General features: G+C 38.9%; 1 protein-coding gene across 1 annotated transcript in view; it reads right to left on the reverse strand.

Moving 5' to 3' along the window:
- Positions 1 to 19,243, reverse strand: part of LOC126173379 (esterase FE4-like) — a 124,298-nt gene extending 105,055 nt beyond the window's left edge. The window contains exons 1-2 of the mRNA XM_049920952.1: positions 19,120 to 19,243; positions 14,966 to 15,106 (exon numbers count right to left, since the gene is read on the reverse strand). Of these exons, the coding sequence (XP_049776909.1) occupies positions 14,966 to 15,106; positions 19,120 to 19,176 (198 nt within the window). The 5' untranslated portion in view covers positions 19,177 to 19,243. The remainder of the gene's footprint in view (positions 1 to 14,965; positions 15,107 to 19,119) is intronic.
- Positions 19,244 to 20,347: the final 1,104 nt, after the last annotated feature.

Below are 20,347 nucleotides of genomic sequence, written 5' to 3' on the forward strand. Positions count from 1 at the left end.
GAGTTGTCTCATCTTTGGTAGTGTAATAGTTTGTAGTTCCGGCAATCACCCCACAAGCGTTGTATTGCGTTGTTTTGTTTTTTCAGATAACAGTCGCCAGATAGTCAGTGTTTTGTTCCTAGTTGCACCTAGTTACTCAAGTAAACATGGCTGGCGCAAGGCTTACATTCAATGAAAGGAAGTCAGTTTTGAAATGGTATTTGAAGTACAAAAACATTAATGAGGTTCAATGGCAATGGCAAAATGAGTATCAAACAGAGCCACAGACGTGTTTAACAATTCACTGCATTTGAGACAAATTTAAAGCTGAAGGCTGTGTTAAAGAAGTACAAAAACAACGATCTGGACGACCTGTAACAGTAACAAGTCCAGCTCACTCCCGTCATGTGTTACAACAATTCACTCACTCACCACAGAAGTCTGTGACACAGTGTGCCCATGAAACTGGAGTGAGTCACTCAAGCGTTCAGCAAATTTTGAAGACAGCAAAGAGGAAGTGCTACATCCCACGGTTGATACACGTAATGAACGAGGACGACCCGTAGAATGGAGTATTGCAAGTGATTTACTAATACGGTGCGCAATGCTGAAAAGTTTGCAGAGATGATTGTGTGGTCTGATGAGGCACTGTTCAAACTCAGTGGTACAGTACATTGCCACAGTTACATCTACTGGACTGCCAAAAATCCGAACGTCCCATGTAGACAAAGCCTTGAATTTGCCAGGAGTAAATGTGTGGTGTAATTTGTCCTACCGGGACTTGATTGGGCCATTCTTCTTTGATGGCACAGTTACTGGTGAGGTGTACCTTCAGAAGCTTCAGACATCCATTTCACCTGCCATTCAAGACTTGTATGGAGATGGAAGCGTTTACTTTCAACAAGACAGTGCCCCAACCCACTACCAAAATCGCGTTAGGGCATATCTTGACAAAAATCTACCAGGAAGATGGATAGGCCATAGAGGTGCTGTGGAGTATTCACCACGTTCCCCAGACCTAACTCCTCTGGACTTTTACCCATGGGGAACACTAAAGGATGTTGTTTATCAACAAAAGCCATGCACATTGGATGAACTTTGAGAATCCATCGTACATTCATGTGCAAATATCCAACTGAACACATTGTAGTCAGTAGTTCATGCTGCAGTTCGGCAGTATCATTTGTGTATGGATGTTAATGGTAACCATTTCGAACACCTACAGTGATATCTTTAAGTTGGACTTTAAGCTACACTTTCACCAAAAATGAGACAACTCCATCAATTAGTTTGCAAGTTATGGACTTTTAAACAGTGGATACAGTTTTTGGGACCCCTCTGTAATTTGGATTGTTAAGAAAAGTTTGAGGAAAAATTGCACTATGGATTCTTGCCCAAATTTTCATAACCAAACAAACAGTGAGAACTGAATAAATAGGGTATCAACTAGTTTGAAATTTAAAAAAATGCATGAAAGAAATAATGGTAACTATGCAAAATTTAGTTAGTGATTTGAGTGAACACTGAAATATTTCACAAGCAGCCATTGCTGCCTATGTAAATGAAGTGTCAAATAGTTCATTTCTTCAATGCTTAGCAGTTTCAAGCATTAAAAGTTACAGTTGTGTGATATTTAACTGTAAAAATGGCTTCCTTTTAATCAAGTACTGAATTCAGAACACTTTTGAATGGAAGATACTGTGAAAGCAAATGAGATGCCAAAATGTTCAGCTCTTCGAGGTGTAGTTATTTTCCACTAAGTAAATTGGATTGGTGTGATATTTGATTTATAAAATGGCCTATTTCAAAGCAAGTATTACATTTAATACAGTTCAAGAACAGATTTCTTAGCATAACACGCAAAAAAAGTTTATTAAAAAAAGGAAAGAAATAAGCTATTTTGTGAAGTGATTTGTCTGAGAATAATGAAATAAAATAAGTTAGAGAAACATTTGGTGCATCTTTGAATGAGCTTCAAAATCATCTACAGCAAATGAGGAGCCAATTGGGAATGCTAATTCTTTTTCCTAATATTTGAAGGATTCTTTGCTGAAAAATTTTTGAGGCTGAAATTGTTGTTACTTCTTTACACCTTTGTAAACATATGATTTAAATGCGTCAAAGCCACATACAGCAGGCTGCACAGCCTACATAAACTACCAGACAAATTTCCCTTAGTACCCTTTAAAATTCTAGGACTCTAATTAAACATTGAATTTTTAAATTCTCAATCAGCATCTCATTTACTGAAGATGATTTTAAGCATCATTCAAAGATGCATCAAATGTTTCTCTAATCTATTTTTATTTCTTCCTTTTAAACAAATCATTTCATAAAACATTCAACCTTCTTTAATTTTAAAAAGAATTTTTTTCTGTTTGTAGATTATTCATATGTAGCATATCTTAAAGCTGCAACCACAGATGAAAAGCTGAGAAACTGCATGACATGCTGCTGGACAAGTAGTGATTAAGGACTATGAGGCAGCTGACACTATAGGCACAGCTGAAGGAAGTATGCAGTAATCGACATTTTACATGAAGAATGAACTTCAAGAATTCATCTGATTCTGTGTACTAATCTGTAACTGGAGGTGAGACAGGGATCTGTCACTTCACGAGCAAAGTCAGGAAAAAAAGAAAGGAAGAGGACAGTTGGAAATCAAAGAAAAGGTGAAATCAATACTACACAAGACTTCTACACTAGATGGATGCACAGAGATCAGTAATTTTTTTTTAGTTTGTCAGGAAATACACTTGGCCAGAAATGTGCTTTGGCAATGGGTAAAAATTGTTGAAACATCCATCCTGTTTATCAGATTTGGCATTCTTTGGCTTCCAGATATTCCCACATCTGACATAATTTGTTGCTGAAACACATTTGGAGTGGAATATTGGTGTGATGTCAGCTTTAAACGGATATTTTGCAGGTCTTCCAGAATTGTGGTCAATGGATAGAATCAATTCACTGATTGATTTATATATTTTTTCATCCATAGAATAATATACATTGTATGGATGTTGTCAAATGTTTGTTCAATACTTCTTATTAATATAAACATTCATTTTACAGTATTTTAGTTAGTTCTAATTTTCTAATAATATCACAGAATTGCTACATAGTGCACTGTTTATGAACATTAAGTTACAGTTTAAAAATTATTTTAAATTTTCATTTACAGAGTAGTAGCTACTATATGGTAAATATTTTTTTTACACTTTGGCTAAAGGAACATGGGTCATTTGCATATTATATTTCTTGTGGCAATCTGTTGTACAATATTATTCCTTAATATAATACCCTATTTTGAGTTTATGATTTGTTTCTTCTGTTTGGATGTAAATACTGTCTGGATTTGGTTCCATGGCCCTGTATTGTGCTGTTTTTGGTGTTCAGATTAAGATTTTTTCTTATGTACATAATGTTTTGATAGATGTATTCAGGATGAACTGTCAGAATTTCTAGCTTTTTGAATAAATCTTTACAGTGTGCTCTGTTACAGCTATTGGCTGCTATACATACACCTCTTTTCTGTATCTTGAAAACAGTCTGTATATTCCCAGCACTTATTCCCCAAAACATTAACCTATAACTGAGGACTGAATGCATATATCCAAAGTAGGCTACTTTGAGGCTTGAAATGCTGCACACAGTTGCAAGGCTTCCCAGGGCATAACATGCTGAGGATAACTTCTTTGCCAAAATTCACACATGTTCTGTCCATTTCAGCTGACAATCTACATTCAAGAATTTCGTATTAGTTACACAATCTAGTCCATCATTATTTACTTTTAATATAGTATCATTTGGTTTTCTATTTAGTCATAAATTTATCTGGTTTGTCTTTTTCACATTTATAGTTACTCCATTCCTTAGAGACTAGTTGTGGACATCTCTGAGAGCTTCATTGGCTTTTTTTGCAAACTGAGTTGAATTTTTATCTGTAATCACTATGGTCATCAGCAAATAGTATTTTTTTTCCATACTTGATACTCTGTGGGAAATCATTTATGTATATAAGGAAGAGGATTGGACCCAGTGCACTTCCCTGGGGAACACCTATACTAATATATTTCGGATCTGATTAGCATTTTACAGGTAGCCTTTTAGAAATATGTGAGATTTCAACTCTTTGCACCCAGTTTGACATATTTTCCTTAAACCAATTCTGTGCCATACCCATTATTACTAATATTTCTGATTTGCATAGTAAACTCCTGTAGTCAGCTGTGTCAAATGACTTTGATGGATCCTAAAAAGAAAATGCCTATTGCATTCTCACTCTTGTCTAGTGCTTTGAGTACAACTTTAGTTAATTGTGCTATAGCTGACTGTTTTATTCTTATTTGCCTGAAACTGAATTGTTCATTGCATAGAAGATTGTATTTACTCAAGTACTTCATTGGTCTATTTTTCATTAAGGTTTCTATTGTTTTGGACATGCAAGATAATATAGAAATTGGTTTGTGGTTTTCTATATTTCATGGATCACCTTTTCTTTTAGTATTGGTATTACTTCTGCATGTTTCAGATATTCAGAAATGCAGCCAGATCTGAAAGATTCATTAATTATTATTATCACGGGTGTTTTATGTTGTTTATAAATTTCTTAAGGACACTTACTAAGATCTCATCTAACCCTGTGCATTTTTGTATTCTTTATTGGTGTATTATCAGTGCCACCTCTTCCTCTGTTGTTGGAAAGAGCACCAGTGAGTGTGGTGGCTGGTCCTGGTGCTGTAGAGCATATGTGTCCAGAAATTTCTCTTGCAGTTTCTTGGCAATGCCAATGAAATATTCAATCACAAAGTTTGCTAGTTCATTTGGGTTGCTCATTTGAACATCTTTGTTTTTAATCTGTGTTTCCATGTGTTTTGGTCCAACATTTTCTGTATACTGTTTGATTATGTTCCATATTTCTTTGCTTTTTTACCTGCTTTCATTAATGTTAAGTTTTTTTCTGGCTGCCAATACCTTTCTATAAGATCTACCATAATTATGTGAGATACTTTAGAGTTTCAGATGAATTTTTTTGATACCTCTGGTCACAATATACTTTTTTTGGAAGTTCCAATGGAATGGCATGTTTTGGGGAATGCTTCCTCAAATTTTAGTTTATACATTGTTCTGAACTTATTAAACTCTTTGTTTACATTTGTTTCTGCATACACTTCCTTCCACCTTTCATACTGTAGCTGGAATGAGAACTGACATAGGTTTTGCTCTGAGAAGACCCTTTCGTGTGCATTCAGTTTAGCAGACTTTTTTTACATAAATATTTGCTTGTAATATATGACAGAGATGATCTGATAGGCCCAGATTTTGAGTAAGTAACCTGCAGTGCTTTCTTTCTTCTATGCCTGTTGCCATATGGTCTTTTATTGAGGATGACTGTTTTAGTCACTCTAGTGGCACAGTTTATGAGTGACGTTATGCCACAGCTGCAGAGCATATTCGAGTACATACTACTAAAGTCATATAATTTCTCTGTATTGATATTTAAGTACCCACATATGAGAATGTTAATTTTTGGACTGGATACCTTGTCCAAGATCTGACTGAGTTTTGATAAAATGTGTCCATAGTACCGGTACTACTACGAGACCTACATAAATAAAATACAATTGATTTTTTTGGCATGCTCTTTTCTGATATTTGAACTGCAGATAATTCAAAAAGTTTGTCTTCACTTAATGCTACAAGGTTCTTTCTGATTTTAAATGTAATACCTTTATTCACATAAATACATGAACCCCTGCCTTTCATGAAATTTCTGCTATAGGAACAGGTCAGATCATATGATGTTAATGCAAAATATACAATTTCATCTTCCTTATACCAGTGTTCAGTGATACATACAATGGTGCAGTCCAGTTTTGCAATTCTAATTCTAGTTGCTGAACTTTATTCTTTATAGGTTGTATATTTTGATGAAATATTGTTAAACATTTAGTTCTACTTATTATAGTGGTTCATGCCCAACATAAAAAAAATCCTTCAGACGCGATGGTGGCACTATTTTTTGCCTAATTTTTACACTACATATTTGACTTGCAGTTGTTTTCTCTTTTTCTTTTGGTGGTGTTTCTGTGTCTCCTCCTGCTGTTGTTGCTGTGAGTGCAGAAGGATAACAGTTGTTTTCTCTTCTTCTGCTGGTGGAGCTTCAGTGTGCTTAGCTGCTATTGTAGTTGTTGTGAGTGCAGATGGATATGCAGTGACAGCTCCCTTGTCCTCTTAATCAGCTGGTAAAGAAGGATTGTGCCAGCCTTTGATGACCCTGCTGTGTACAACACTTTACTTGCCATTTTTCTGATGGCAATGCAACAGTGTCACAGATCTCTTTTCTATGACGAATACTTTCCAGGAACACTTTAATTCTCTGACTGAGTAATGATTTGCCTCTTTAATTCAGATTCATGCCATGTGCTATTAAGTGTTTTCTTTCCAGGTCATCTATGCTGAGGAAAGAAGCATTTGGATTGGACTGGCAGATCTGTCTGTATGTAAAGTTGTCCTTTTGGATCTCTTTGTTTATAACAGAAGATGTTGTAAGGTCATGCCTATGTGATATGACTATCACAATCACCTTTTGATTGTCTATTTTACTCAATTTGTGTCTTAGAACTGTCATTGAAATCTTGAGTTCGTTTTTTTACAGAACATTGGTGCTGCTTAGAATCACAAGAATGGAGAAATGTTGGCCAAAGTGGCTGACCTTGAAACAGGATACTTTTCAAAAACTATAAATTTATGTTTACCTCAAGAAACAACCATTCAGTGCGAACAAAATAACTTTTCTTCTTCTTCCTATAGCTGGTATGTGAATCCAAGCATTGAAAATATATAACATGTCTTGAAGATTCAAAGGCATTGTTGTGTTGCCCATTAGTTTCTTTGAGCATTAAATTGATTTTGTGATATTTAATGGGCATAAGTGCCAATAGTGTTGAGAAACTGATGACATTGGAGAGCTCCAAATCATATGATTACAAGTTACCTGAGGGGTAATCATAAAGTTTTAATTATCCCTTCTAAAGAAATTTATGCAATTAATTTTTTGTAAGCTTCTGAGCACATGACTGTAGACCCAATGCACATTGAAATCTCCCACAGCAGCACCACAACATGCCACTAGAGAAACCAAAACAAAATAGTGCAGCCCATTGCCACAATGGAGTATCTTCTGCAGCAATCCATGTTGATAGGACGGAAGTATATGAAGTGACAGAGATGCTTCCAGTGTGATGAACAAGACTAATTAACAAATAACAAAGTTGCTGGCCATCTGTCTGTGGAGAACTGGGAACTGCAAGAGAAGTTGAGGCCCTGGTGCTCAGAGACAGCATATCAGAACTCAGATGGTAGAGGAAAAAGCTGAAAATCAGTCATGGATCAGTTTTTAGCATCTTACTTGACATTTTGAATATGTCAAAAATTGCTGTCCACAGGTTTCTGTGGCTGCTCACACACACTGAAAAAGCTTGCCAACTTGATGCAGTATGAAAATGTTGCAGCTGTGTCAGGCCAATCTAGATGATTTCTTTAGCTGCCTCGTCATCTTGGATGAATACTCCATGTACTACTACAACCTCAAGAAAAGGAGCAAAGCAAACCAAGGAATCATATGGATTCAGCACAGCAAAAGAAGGTGAAAAGCCTACCAACACTGGGTGGGTATCATGGTATGGTGCTAACAGGTTATACTCATGAAGGAAAACCTGGGCAAGAGCATATGACTGAAATCTCCTTATGAGGCTAGTGGAGGCTGATAACATGAAAATCATGGGAAGCCATCCAAGGGGCTGTTTCTGCTCCAGGTTGTCCCAGCTCAGTCTGCACAAGACACATTCACACATGCTCCTTCTTTGTGATGTAAAATTTTGTCTCAGCCCTCTGTTCTCCTTCAATGGCACTCAGTGACTTCTTCCTTCCTTCTTCTTCTTTCTGAAATGTTTCTCCTTATGCAAGGTGCTTGCTAAGCTTCTTCAAATCTTCTCTTTTTCCCACACTCTACTGTTCAGAATTTCCTCTCATTATAGTCCTCTCTGATTCACATCATCTTTCATCTGGTCTCCCCAATTTCATGGTGGTCTTCTAATTGGTCTTCTTTCATATTCTGCCCATTCAGTAGCTCTTTTTTATAGTCTTTCTTTGTCCATCTTTTAATATGGCCAAGTCATTCCGCCCTATTTCTCCCCATAGATTCCTTCAGGGGGCTGATCTGAAGTGTATTTTGTATTGTTTCATTTCTTATCCTATCATTTCTCATCTTACCCAGGATCCCCCACAGAAAGTGCATCTTTGTTGCTTGTATTCTACTCTGTTCTTTCTTCATCTAGGTCCAACACCATGAGCCATAGGTCAAAACTGGCAGATAATATGACTGACATATCATGCTCTTTGTTTTGGCAGGTATTTTCCAATTCATGATTAAGTCTGATACACAATAATAAAATTTTGAATGATTTTCTATCGTCTCCAAAATATTTTCCTTGACTGTTTCCTTTCCTGGTTAGCTTCTACCCTAGTATCTGCTTCTACCCTAGTATCTGCATTATAACCTACATGTTTCATTCTTTTTGTTTTTCTACTAGTTTTCATTATCTCACTTTCTCTTAAGCTGATTTCCATTCCTGCTTCTTTAGTTACCATGGTGACCAGAATCTGACAACACAAGAAATGACTCAAGAACCCACAGAAGCTGGCCACAACCATCATCAGGAAGTTACCAAGTATGAACAGGAGGAAACAACATGAGGAAGATGGACGATGGAGACAGCACACTGATTAAAAAGTCCAAATGAGTATCCAAGAATGAAGAGCAAAAGTGTGGCAAGTCCTATGAGCAAAACAATGATGTGTAGTGATAATGATACAAGATCACAGCAAGATCACAGCTGAAGATAGAACTGCAGTACTAGCTTTAAAGGGTGACTGCAAGCACTGATAGGCCAGCTGCTTGCATGCTTCTGTTGCCAGTGCTGCAATGGCAATAGCACTGCTTGCAGATGTAGCAGTGCATTTGACTAGCTGTCATTAAAGTTCATGCTCTCTGGTGGGCTTTCAAAATCCCTGGGGCAGGATAGCAGATGGCTCCCTCTTGAAATGGTCATGTAGGGGATGAAATGACTTGGGAAATGCTGTGAACATGCGGCACAATTGGTGTTCCAGCACTGAAGCCCTCTGGCAGATGGGAGGAGCTGGAGATGTCCGGCAGTGATGGGTTGCAGCAGCATGAGTGACATCAGATGAGGGTACAGTGGCTGCAGTGAGGCCTCGACCTTCGTGTTTCCATCCGTGGACGTGCAGTTGATAGGGCTAGATGGACTTGGTTGTACGACAGTGCTCCAAATCCCTCAAAGTGCCAACCATAATGAGGCATTGCCAATAGTTGGTAACCATCATAGCCAGCATTCATGCAACATTTACCTCATTTGAGTGTGCCTGCACTGCTGTGCCCAGGTACAGAGATCCTGTGGCTGTGGGGCTAGGAGACAGAGGAGAGTATTCAGTTGCCATCCACAGAGGAAATCTGCTGGGCTACAGTCATGAATGGGGAGTGATCCTATACATGCTCAGGAATGTCATGAGTTTGCTGTTTAATGTTCACACCATATGCTCTGCCACACCATTGGAGGTTGGGTGAAACAGCAGACTATAGAGATATTTGATGCCATTTGAAATGCAGAATTGGCTGAAGGCTGTCACCATTAATTGAGGACCATTATCTGTCACAGTGGTGCAGGGAAGTCCTTCGATGATGATAATCTAAGTGATCACAATAATTGTGGCATCTGCTGTGGTGGATATGATGCTGACAATGTATGAGCAGTTAGAGTAGGCATCTATGACAGTGAGCCACTTGGAATCCAGAAAGAGGACTGCAAAATTCAAATTAATGTGGTCTCGTTGGGGATGGGGAATGGGCTGAGGGACAAAATATTGGGCTGGAGTAGCAATGTGCTGAGTGCCATCAAAACAGCTGAATGCCATGGCTTCCACATCCTTGTTCAGTCCTGGCCAGTATGCATGTTGACACATGAGACCCTTCATTTGTGACATACCCCAGTGCCTGTAATGAAGGAGTAGTTAAACTTGAGGCTACACTGGATGGCCAGGATGATGTCACAGCATCTGCATCAGTGTTGCGCAGGAGAACATCAGTGATGACGTGAAACAGTGAGAGAGGTGATTCTGGTCCTGGAGGTCCAGACTGGCATTCTTGAGAAAATATGAAGGCCATTCATGGAGCATATAGTGCGTGACAAGTTGTAATATAGGGTCACACCACTGATCTGAGCAGACATAATGGAAAACCCAACCCAGACATATCATCATTCTACATCTATGTGCAACCATGAGATCTTCTTATAGTTAAAGGCCAGGTCTGGTTCCACAGGCAGGTAGATAGTGTGTCGACATTTGTCTCACATTGTGGTTGGTTTAATTGTAAGAGCTGAGATAAAGTACCTAAAGCTGGAGCCATTGTATTGCTCCAAAAATAGGGACTTGGGCCAAAGAGCACTACCAACAGGCTGTGGACTGTAATAAGTGCAAACTTGGTCCAAAATGTCTAAACATGGAATTTCCTAATTGCAAAGATAATCATCAAAGCTTCTTTTTCTATCTGCGAGCAGTTCTTTTGAATGGGTGTCAGTTCCACAGTACTGTCATCATTCCTATGTCCAGCACTATACTGCACCAGAGTCATATGGAGAGGTATCTTCAGCTAAAACCAGTTGACATGATGGGGAAAAGGGTGTAAGGCAGCAGATGCTTCAGCAGGTGCTTCAACTGTGTAAAAGCATTCTCACAGACAGTCGTCCACCTGTAGTGAATAACTTTCTTCTATGACTTGTTTAACAGCAGCATAATATGAGCCACTTGTGGGAAGAAACTTAGGATAATAATTCATTTTCCTCATACAACCCTGCAGCTCCTGTAACTTTCTAGGGTGTCAATAGCTATGACAATGTGGTCAGTAGGTTATATACCTTCTTTGTTGGGCAAGTGTCTAAGGTATTCTACTTGTTTCTGAAAAAACTGACATTTGTGTATATGGCACTTGAGACATGCACCAAGCATGGTAGTAAATAGGTTGCACAGGTGGCCCTGATGGATAGTGTCAGTGACAGTTAAGTTATCAAAGTACTAACTGCATGCAAGGATGGACATGGCTAACTGTTCCTCTGAAAGATTGACTGAGTGGAAGAGACCCCAAAGGCAAGCAACTGAAGGGAGTGTTGATAACCAAGATGCTCTATGGCTTCTCATCTAGCAAAATCTGCAAATATGTGTCAGCCAAATCAGTCTTAGAAAAATATTCACCTCCATTCAGTGTTGTGAGGAAGCCCTCAATACATGGTGTGGGTAGGTTTCCACTTGTTCTGAGCCTAGAGTGTGCCACAGATTTCCAGGCTCATATCTGCTTGTTTCAGATGCAGTGCCCTGTTTCTATAAGGCATGACCCCTTTCCGTCACCCTGCAGATGACCATCAAGCAGGAACTTGATTGCTTTCACAAGACTAGAATGACTGAACCTGTTAAAACCAGCAATTGGGCTAAACCCCTTGCAGGATTCGAGAAACCCAAATGTTCACTCAGGCTATATCGAGACGTTAAACAATCACTTGAAGTTCATGCACCAGCCCTTGAAACATGTGGGAAACTGGGTCTGATTGTCCTGACAGTTCATGACAGACAATTTGGAGGTGCCCATTTTGCTGCAATGGGTGCAGTGTGTCCAATTATCTGGGCAGTCCACACATGGGTGTGCTGTGAAACAGTCATGAGATGACGGAAGACCCCACTGCCCACACTGATAGGGTATGGATGACTGTTAATAATGATGATTATATTGGGGAAAATGCTTAAATGTATTCTGCTACCCTGGGTGTGACACAGTGAATGAACTGCTGCCACTTGTGGCTGCGCCATAATATGTTCATTCGCTGTCTGTTTGATTCCCAGAGAATGAGCAATTTTCAAAATATTGCCCAAGGTAAGGTTGTCCAACTTGAGAGCAGCAGTGTATGTTTCCAGATCAGGAGCCAACTGGACAGCTATGTCACAGATCAAAGAGTCTGAATCTGAGGTTTCACAAGGTAAGTTCACACAAATGAAATCAAAATGGGGACTCAGCCCTTGCAAATCAATCATCCATGAGTAATACAACTGGTCAGATTGCTGATTCTACAAGGATCTTTCTTTTGCCTTCGTATGGTTTCTTGTTGACAATGTATTATATTTTGTGCAGTTCCAGTGTCATGTTTCGTAAGATGCTTTTCATTCATGTTAAATTTGATGTTTTGTGTATGAGATTACTCTCAGTAACTGAGCATTTTAATTGGTGTATGACTTGTCCCATGCACTGTCATCAGGAATGTCATCTATATTCAATGAACTTTGCATTAACATATCATCTTTTCATTTCAAAATAAGCTTTCTTTCACATGTGTCTTTCATGTGACTAAGTCTTATTTATTCTTATCCAATCTGATACACTTTTTGACACTTTTGGTCAGACTGTCTGTTATTTCTAAGGCTTTTTGATGTTGTGTCAGGTGATATAACTGAACCTGTGCAACATTTTGTTGGAGCAGATGCTTATTTTTTTTTTTCAAGGGTTAATGCTACCTATTGGTGGAAGAATCGAGCACTAACTTTTGTGGCATAAGATGGATGTGCGGGCTTCAGGCAACAGTCTTCACCTTACATACCTAGGTAATAGTTGACAACACATATACAGTTTTTATTAGTTTGCATTGTCTATGGATGGATAAATAAATGAATAGAACAGAAATAAATAAAACAGCACACATTGTTAAAAAGCAATGAAAATGAGCCATTAGGAGGCCTGCCAAATATCTAATAGATAGGTAGACAAAATCAAACTATGGAAAATCCAGGATGGAATGTAATAATATTATGAAAAGGATAGTTGCTACTCACCATGTAGTAGAGATGCTGAGTTACAGATAGGCACAACAAAAATAGTGCCAGAAAGTGAGCTTTCAGCTAACAAGACCTTTGAGAAAAACAGACAACATACACCCTCACACTCATCCAAATGCAGCTGAACTCACATACACATGACCACAGTCTCTGGCTACTGAGGCCAGATAGATAGGCAGATAGACAAAGGCTCATAGGATATGATTACTACTTTTCTTACCACATTGCCCAGTGTGATTGGTACAATATTAGTTGTCACAGCTAACTTCCATGCTTGGTGATGTTTTGTCTCCATTTGTCAAATTCTCATTTGTGCTGATAAGCTCTTTGAGAACACATTGACAGTTAACATTGTACAATAGATGAAAATTGTCTCAGATTACCTTTTAAGGTCAGTTATGGCACACACATCAAAAAACGTTTTACATCACCTCAGTTCCAAGACTTCCAAAACCCTTACAGAAAATTGGAATAGAGATCAACATAAACATCAATTCTGCCCTTTTTATTGCACATGAAAACCACACAATGCAGGCTGTACCACCATTCAGCGAGACCTTCAGAGGTGGTGGTCCACATTGCTGTACACACCGGTACCTCAAATACCCAGTAGTACGTCCTCTTGTATTGATGCATGCCTGTATTCATCATGACATGCTATCCACAAGTACATCAAGACACTGTTGGTCCAGATTGTCTCACTCCTCAATGGTGATTTGGTGTAGATCCCTCAGCATGTTTGGTAGGTCATGTCGTCCATAAACAGTATTTTTCAATCTATCCCAGGCATTTTCGATAGGGTTCATGTCTGGAGAACAGGCTGGCCACTCTAGTTGAGTGATTTTGTTACCCTGACAAAAGTCATTCAAAAGATGTGCACTATGGGGACGCAGATTGTCAGTCCATGAAGATGAATGCCTCGCCAATTTGCTGCTGATATGGTTCCACCACTGGTCAGAGAATAGCATTCACGTATCATACAGCCATTTCAGCGCCTTCCATGACCACCAACTACATCTGTCAGTCCCACATAATGCCACCCCAAAACAGCAGGGAACCTCGACCTTGCTGCACTTGCTGGACAGTGTGTCTCAGGCATTCAGCCTGACCAGGTTGCCTCCAAACATGTCTCCGACAATTGTCTAATTGAAAGCATATGCAACACTCATCGGTGAAGAGAACGTGATGCCAATCCTGAACAGTCCATTCAGTATGTTGTTGGGCCCATCCATACTGCACTGCATGGTGTCATGGTTGCAAAGATGGATCTCACCATGGATGTTGGGAGTGAGTTGCACATCAAATAGCCTATTGCACACAGTTTGAGTCATAACACAATGTCCTGTGGCTGCATAAATAGCATTACTCAACATGTTGGCACTCCTGTCAGGGTTCCTCTGAGCCATAATCCGTAGGTAGCAGTCCTCCTCCACTGCAGTAATAGCCCTTGGGCTGCCTGAACGAGGCATATCATTGACAGTTGCTGTCTCTCTGTATCTCTTCCATGACCGAACAACATTGCTTTGGTTCACCCCGAGATGCCTGGACATTTCCCTTGTTGAGAGCCCTTCCTGGCACAAAGTAACAATGCAGACACAATCAAACCATGTTATTGAGTGTCTAGGCATGGTTGAACTACAGAAAACACGAGCTGTGTACCTCCTAACTTGTGGAATGACTGGAACTGATTGGCTGTCAGACCACCTCCACTAACCGGTGTGGGTCATGCATGGTTATTAACACCTTTGGGCGAGTTTAGTGATATCTATGAACAGTCAAATGGACTGTGTCTGTGATACTTGTTTTGATGTGTGTATTATGCACCTTTATGATGATTGCTTGAAATTATTCACAATATAAACAAGTATCAAAAAGTTTTTCAAAACATGTAAAAACTGATTATTTTTGTCATTAGCAAGCTTTCATTCAAACAAATATAAAAATATTAAGCAGTAAATACTGTAACAGTCAGAATATAGCTACAGTTATAAGGAAAAATTACGGAAATGAGCTTGAAAAGCCATTTGTTTACCTGGAAACGCAGTGTTCCAACAGGAGGTTCTGCATAGGGCACTCCTTTGAAAGTATACATAGTTTGCCCTGATACAGACTGTTCTGCCTGACCTCTAAGACTGCCAAGGGATGTTTGAACGGTGACATAGTTGCTTTGTGCCTGAAAATGTTCAACTGAAATGAAACTTAAAAGCAATATTTTAAAGTGCTTAGTTTCAAATGTCAAATCTTATTAACTCTTAAAGCTGCCTTTGTTTAGGCTATGCCTTGAATTACCCCAATAACTCTAGTCACTCAGACACATGGATAGTTAACACCAACTTCTTCTTTTATAATAAAATATAGAAACTAGATTCCTTATTTTAATCACATTCCTATTGATGTGAGTACTGTTAAGTTAACCACTTTTCAGCTTCTCTCAGCACGCAGTGGCATACTGGCATATGAACATCTATTATAGCATGAAGAATGTAATAAAACCTTTTCTAAAACTAATTACAGACATTAGTTTAAAATAGCCTTGAACTTAAAAATAACCAAATAAACATACTAATAACTGTGTGATAATTATGTAAAAGAAAATAAATTGGTTGGATACACTTTGTAGTGGCAAAGGAACATTGAAAAACTATATCAGAATAAAGTAATAGAGCAACAGAGATACAAGATCTTCTACTACATGTTGATTTTAAAAATACACAGCTCTAAAACTCTTTGACAATCTACTCATTGAATCAAAGTGTCTGACAGACAACAATGGTTCTGTATTTTTGAGGTACTCAATAACTACCCATCTGTCAGAAAGCAAATACAAATCCCTGTAGAATTATGGTCCCTTTTGTTAGTTGAAAGTTGGAAATTGGATGTCACTTCTAGTGTCTCAGGTAATTCAAATTCTTTTTCAAAACTTCTGTTTATTAATGAAACAAATAATTGCAACTGTGGTAAACTACAATAAATTCAAAACTGTCACTTAAAAATGAATATACAGAGCAGAACAAACGCTCTACTTTTCCATAGTGCAGCTGACTGCTTCAAATGTTTGTATTTATTTGTACAAGGTGTAAGTAAGTTTTTATAGATTTGGCCTTGATAAAAAACCCAAATTTTTATTTTTTCTTCAAATAATCATCTTTTCTCAAGTTTTACCATTATCAGTAACTTTTCTTTTAATTTTCTTGCAGTATATACTGTTTTTCATATTGCTGTCTGTCCTCTGCAGTACAGATGATATTTCATAGTTTGTCACCTGTCATTTTTGTAGTTCACACATTGCCAAAACTGTATCAACTGTGTTCATAACACAGACAGTATCACTGTTTATGATACATTTAACTTCTTAAGCAATGGAAAATCCAGGATGGACTGTAACAATATCATCAGAAGGAAAGTTGCTACTCACCATATAGCGGAGACACTGAGTCGCAGATAGGCACAACAAAAAGACTCTCCCAATTACAGCTTTCAGCTATTAAGACCTTTGTCAGCAATAGACTCACACACACACACACACACACACACACACTCTCACGCAAATTCAACGTGTTTGTGTGAGTTGTGTTTTTGCGTGAATGTTTGTGTGTGTGTGTGTATTGTTGAAGAAAGCCTTACTGGCTAAAAGCTATAAATGTGAGAGTCTTTTTGTTGTGCCTGTCTGCAACTCAGTATCTCCACTATATGGTGAGTAGCAACTTTCCTTCTCATGATATTATTATTTAACTTTTTAACTTACATTTTATTTATTAACTCCTCTGCCATTAAAATAATCCTTGTTTATGGCACACTCAGCTGTACTGCCATTAATTGTATCTACAGCATACACTGTATGATCTTTCATGATACATTTAAGAGCTCTCCCAGTTTTCCCACAATATGGGAGCAACAAAAATTGCAGTTGACTACCATACTGCAGAAGACAGACAAGGACACAAGTAACAACAAAAGATAAAAATACACTCCTGTAAATGGAAAAAAGAACACATTGACACCGGTGTGTCAGACCCACCATACTTGCTCTGGACACTGCGAGAGGGCTGTACAAGCAATGATCACACGCACGGCACAGCGGATACACCAGGAACCGCGGTGTTGGCCGTCGAATGGCGCTAGCTGTGCAGCATTTGTGCACCACCGCCGTCAGTGTCAGCCAGTTTGCCGTTGCATACGGAGCTCCATCGCAGTCTTTAACACTGGTAGCATGCCGCGACAGCGCGGACGTGAACCGTATGTGCAGTTGACGGACTTTGAGCGAGGGCGTATAGTGGGCATGCGGGAGGCCGGGTGGACGTACTGCCGAATTGCTCAACACGTGGGGCGTGAGGTCTCCACAGTACATCGATGTTGTCGCCAGTGGTCAGCGGAAGGTGCACGTGCCCGTCGACCTGGGACCGGACCGCAGCGACGCACGGATGCACGCCAAGACCGTAGGATCCTACGCAGTGCCGTAGGGGACCGCACCGCCACTTCCCAGCAAATTAGGGACACTGTTGCTCCTGGGGTATCAGCGAGGACCATTCGCAACCGTCTCCATGAAGCTGGGCTACGGTCCCGCACACCGTTAGGCTGTCTTCCACTCACGCCCCAACATCGTGCAGCCCGCCTCCAGTGGTGTCGTGACAGGCGTGAATGGAGGGATGAATGGAGACGTGTCGTCTTCAGCGATGAGAGTCACTTCTGCCTTGGTGCCAATGGTTGTATGCATGTTTGGCGCCGTGCAGGTGAGTGCCACAATCAGGACTGCATACGACCGAGGCACACAGGGCCAACACCCGGCATCATGGTGTGGGGAGTGATCTCCTACACTGGCCGTACACCACTGGTGATCGTCGAGGGGACACTGAATAGTGCACGGTACATCCAAACCGTCATCGAACCCATCGTTCTACCATTCCTAGACCGGCAAGGGAACTTGCTGTTCCAACAGGACAATGCACGTCCGCATGTATCCTGTGCCACCCAACGTGCTCTAGAAGGTGTAAGTCAACTACCCTGGCCAGCAAGATCTCCGGATCTGTCCCCCATTGAGCATGTTTGGGACTGGATGAAGCGTCGTCTCACGCGGTCTGCACGTCCAGCACGAACGCTGGTCCAACTGAGGCGCCAGGTGGAAATGGCATGGCAAGCCGTTCCACAGGACTACATCCAGCATCTCTACGATCGTCTCCATGGGAGAATAGCAGCCTGCATTGCTGCGAAAGGTGGATATACACTGTACTAGTGCCGACATTGTGCATGCTCTGTTGCCTGTGTCTATGTGCCTGTGGTTCTGTCAGTGTGATCATGTGATGTATCTGACCCCAGGAATGTGTCAATAAAGTTTCCCCTTCCTGGGACAATGAATTCACGGTGTTCTTATTTCAATTTCCAGGAGTGTACAAATAAAAGAAAACATACCTCTGCAGAAACTTCACCAAAACATGTATGAAAGAAGAAAAGACAAGTAATTTTGTGGTGTAACTTTTCAAAATGTATTTCTCTTTAAAGCAAACATGGATGCAAAATGTGAGCCTTTGCAAAGAAAGCCACCTCTGTATGAAAACCCAAATAAAGCTTTGAAGCTTCTTCTGCTGCACATTTTTACCTATCAAGATCCCCAGAAAAGTTATAATTTTAATCTGCGCAAGAAACTTTCATGTTCATTCTGGAAACTTTCAAATAGTATTATTAGCACTGAAAAGACCCCATTATTCATAAATAAATTAAAATATTGTTTAGAGACATTGTTTCAATGTAATATTAAAGAATATTTGGAGCTAGACATTAGCACTTCTACAATATTTTTAAAAAATCTATTCAGTTCATAAATCAAATTACACACAGGTATTTCCTTTTTTTGGTGGGTGGAGGTGGGGGATGGGGGCTGGGAGGGGGTAATTGGGGGTGAGGTAGGCAGAGGGGGGGATACAGCTGAAACAAATTTTCCCAAGATCAGATCATACAAGTATTACTTCCGGGAAACATAGTCCAAGATTAGTGTGCATTTTTAACAAATAAAGATTATGGAAATGTACGTTAAGATATACTTATAAGTTTAAACCTATTTGCCACAATATCTAGTGACTGAATTTTCTGCTGGCTTAAATTTCTAATTCAAGATGCAGGCATATACAGCACAGTAACTTTTTACATCTGTCCTGCATTTAGAAAACTTTGTTTAATGGAAGACTAACTTACCACACAATACTGAATTAGGAAAATTACAGCAAAGCAGTTTTGTAAATTGGATATCATGTTACCCAGTAATATGAGACACTAGTACTGTGTACGTGATTCCTTAGACATTAAAAACCATTTGGTTTCATATTTATAGATTGAGGGTTTTTTTTATCTATCATTAACACTTTATCAGCAGTTAAGTGTGATAAAATTTCATATCAGACTCATACAGAAACAAACAAACTCATTTGCAAGCTTCATGATTTTCAAGCACTTACATCTTAAACTGATAACTGTCTCTTAAAAACTCTTGTTTGTGCCTCACCCACTTAGATAATAAGTGAAAGGGTCACACCTATCAGCAGAGTAATCCAAAACATATTTCGACTTCTGCACTCATTTTGAAAACTATAAAAATTCAAAAGAGACTGAGCAACTGATGTTAAATTTACACAGTAAAATATTTTCATGATCCGATAGTCACACCATGGTGTCATAAACCAATAGCATAAAAGTGTACTTTGTTATCCTACACATTTTTCATTTTATCCAGTAGTTTCTGGCTAGCTATTATAATACTAACACCCATCAAAATTGTATATTACCAGAGAGCACTGAGTAACTGATACCCAAAAAGCACTGAATAAATAATTTATTTCACATAATGTGATGTTTTTTAAATATATTTGAAGTAGATGAATGAATCTCACCTGCGAATATCCAGTCTTGAAAAATAACAGAAATATAATAATAATTAGTAGATACTTTTATATCAACTGTTTAATATTCTATTCTATAGGAACTGTTCAAAATTTTTTGAAAATGCTAACAATGAAGAAGCAAAATCTCTCAACTTACACAGTACAGTTTTGTTAATTTCTATCAAATGTAGTGATTAAGCTATAGATTTATATTGAATGAAAATCAAAGCTCAGTATTGAAATGATTCTACACAACTTTCCTTTGCATGATTTAAAATGTGTTTCTGGATGAAATTTTGAAATAGTGTAGTATCATTCCTGGTCGTTTGTCATGACTATTGCATAAGTTTAGGAAATTCCATGGACAGACTCTATCAACTTACAATACAGGAATATGTACAAATAGTAACAGATGTATAATGAAAAACAAATACAGTATCAACATATATAAGTTTAGTGTTCTAAAAAGGCTTTTAATGCTTAACTTAAAGTGCTAGCTACTTAAATTAAGAAAAAAAGTAATAACTTTTGATTTAACACCACTA

This window comes from Schistocerca cancellata, chromosome 1 (genome assembly GCF_023864275.1).
Source record: "Schistocerca cancellata isolate TAMUIC-IGC-003103 chromosome 1, iqSchCanc2.1, whole genome shotgun sequence".
NCBI classification, from domain to species: Eukaryota; Metazoa; Arthropoda; class Insecta; order Orthoptera; family Acrididae; genus Schistocerca; species Schistocerca cancellata.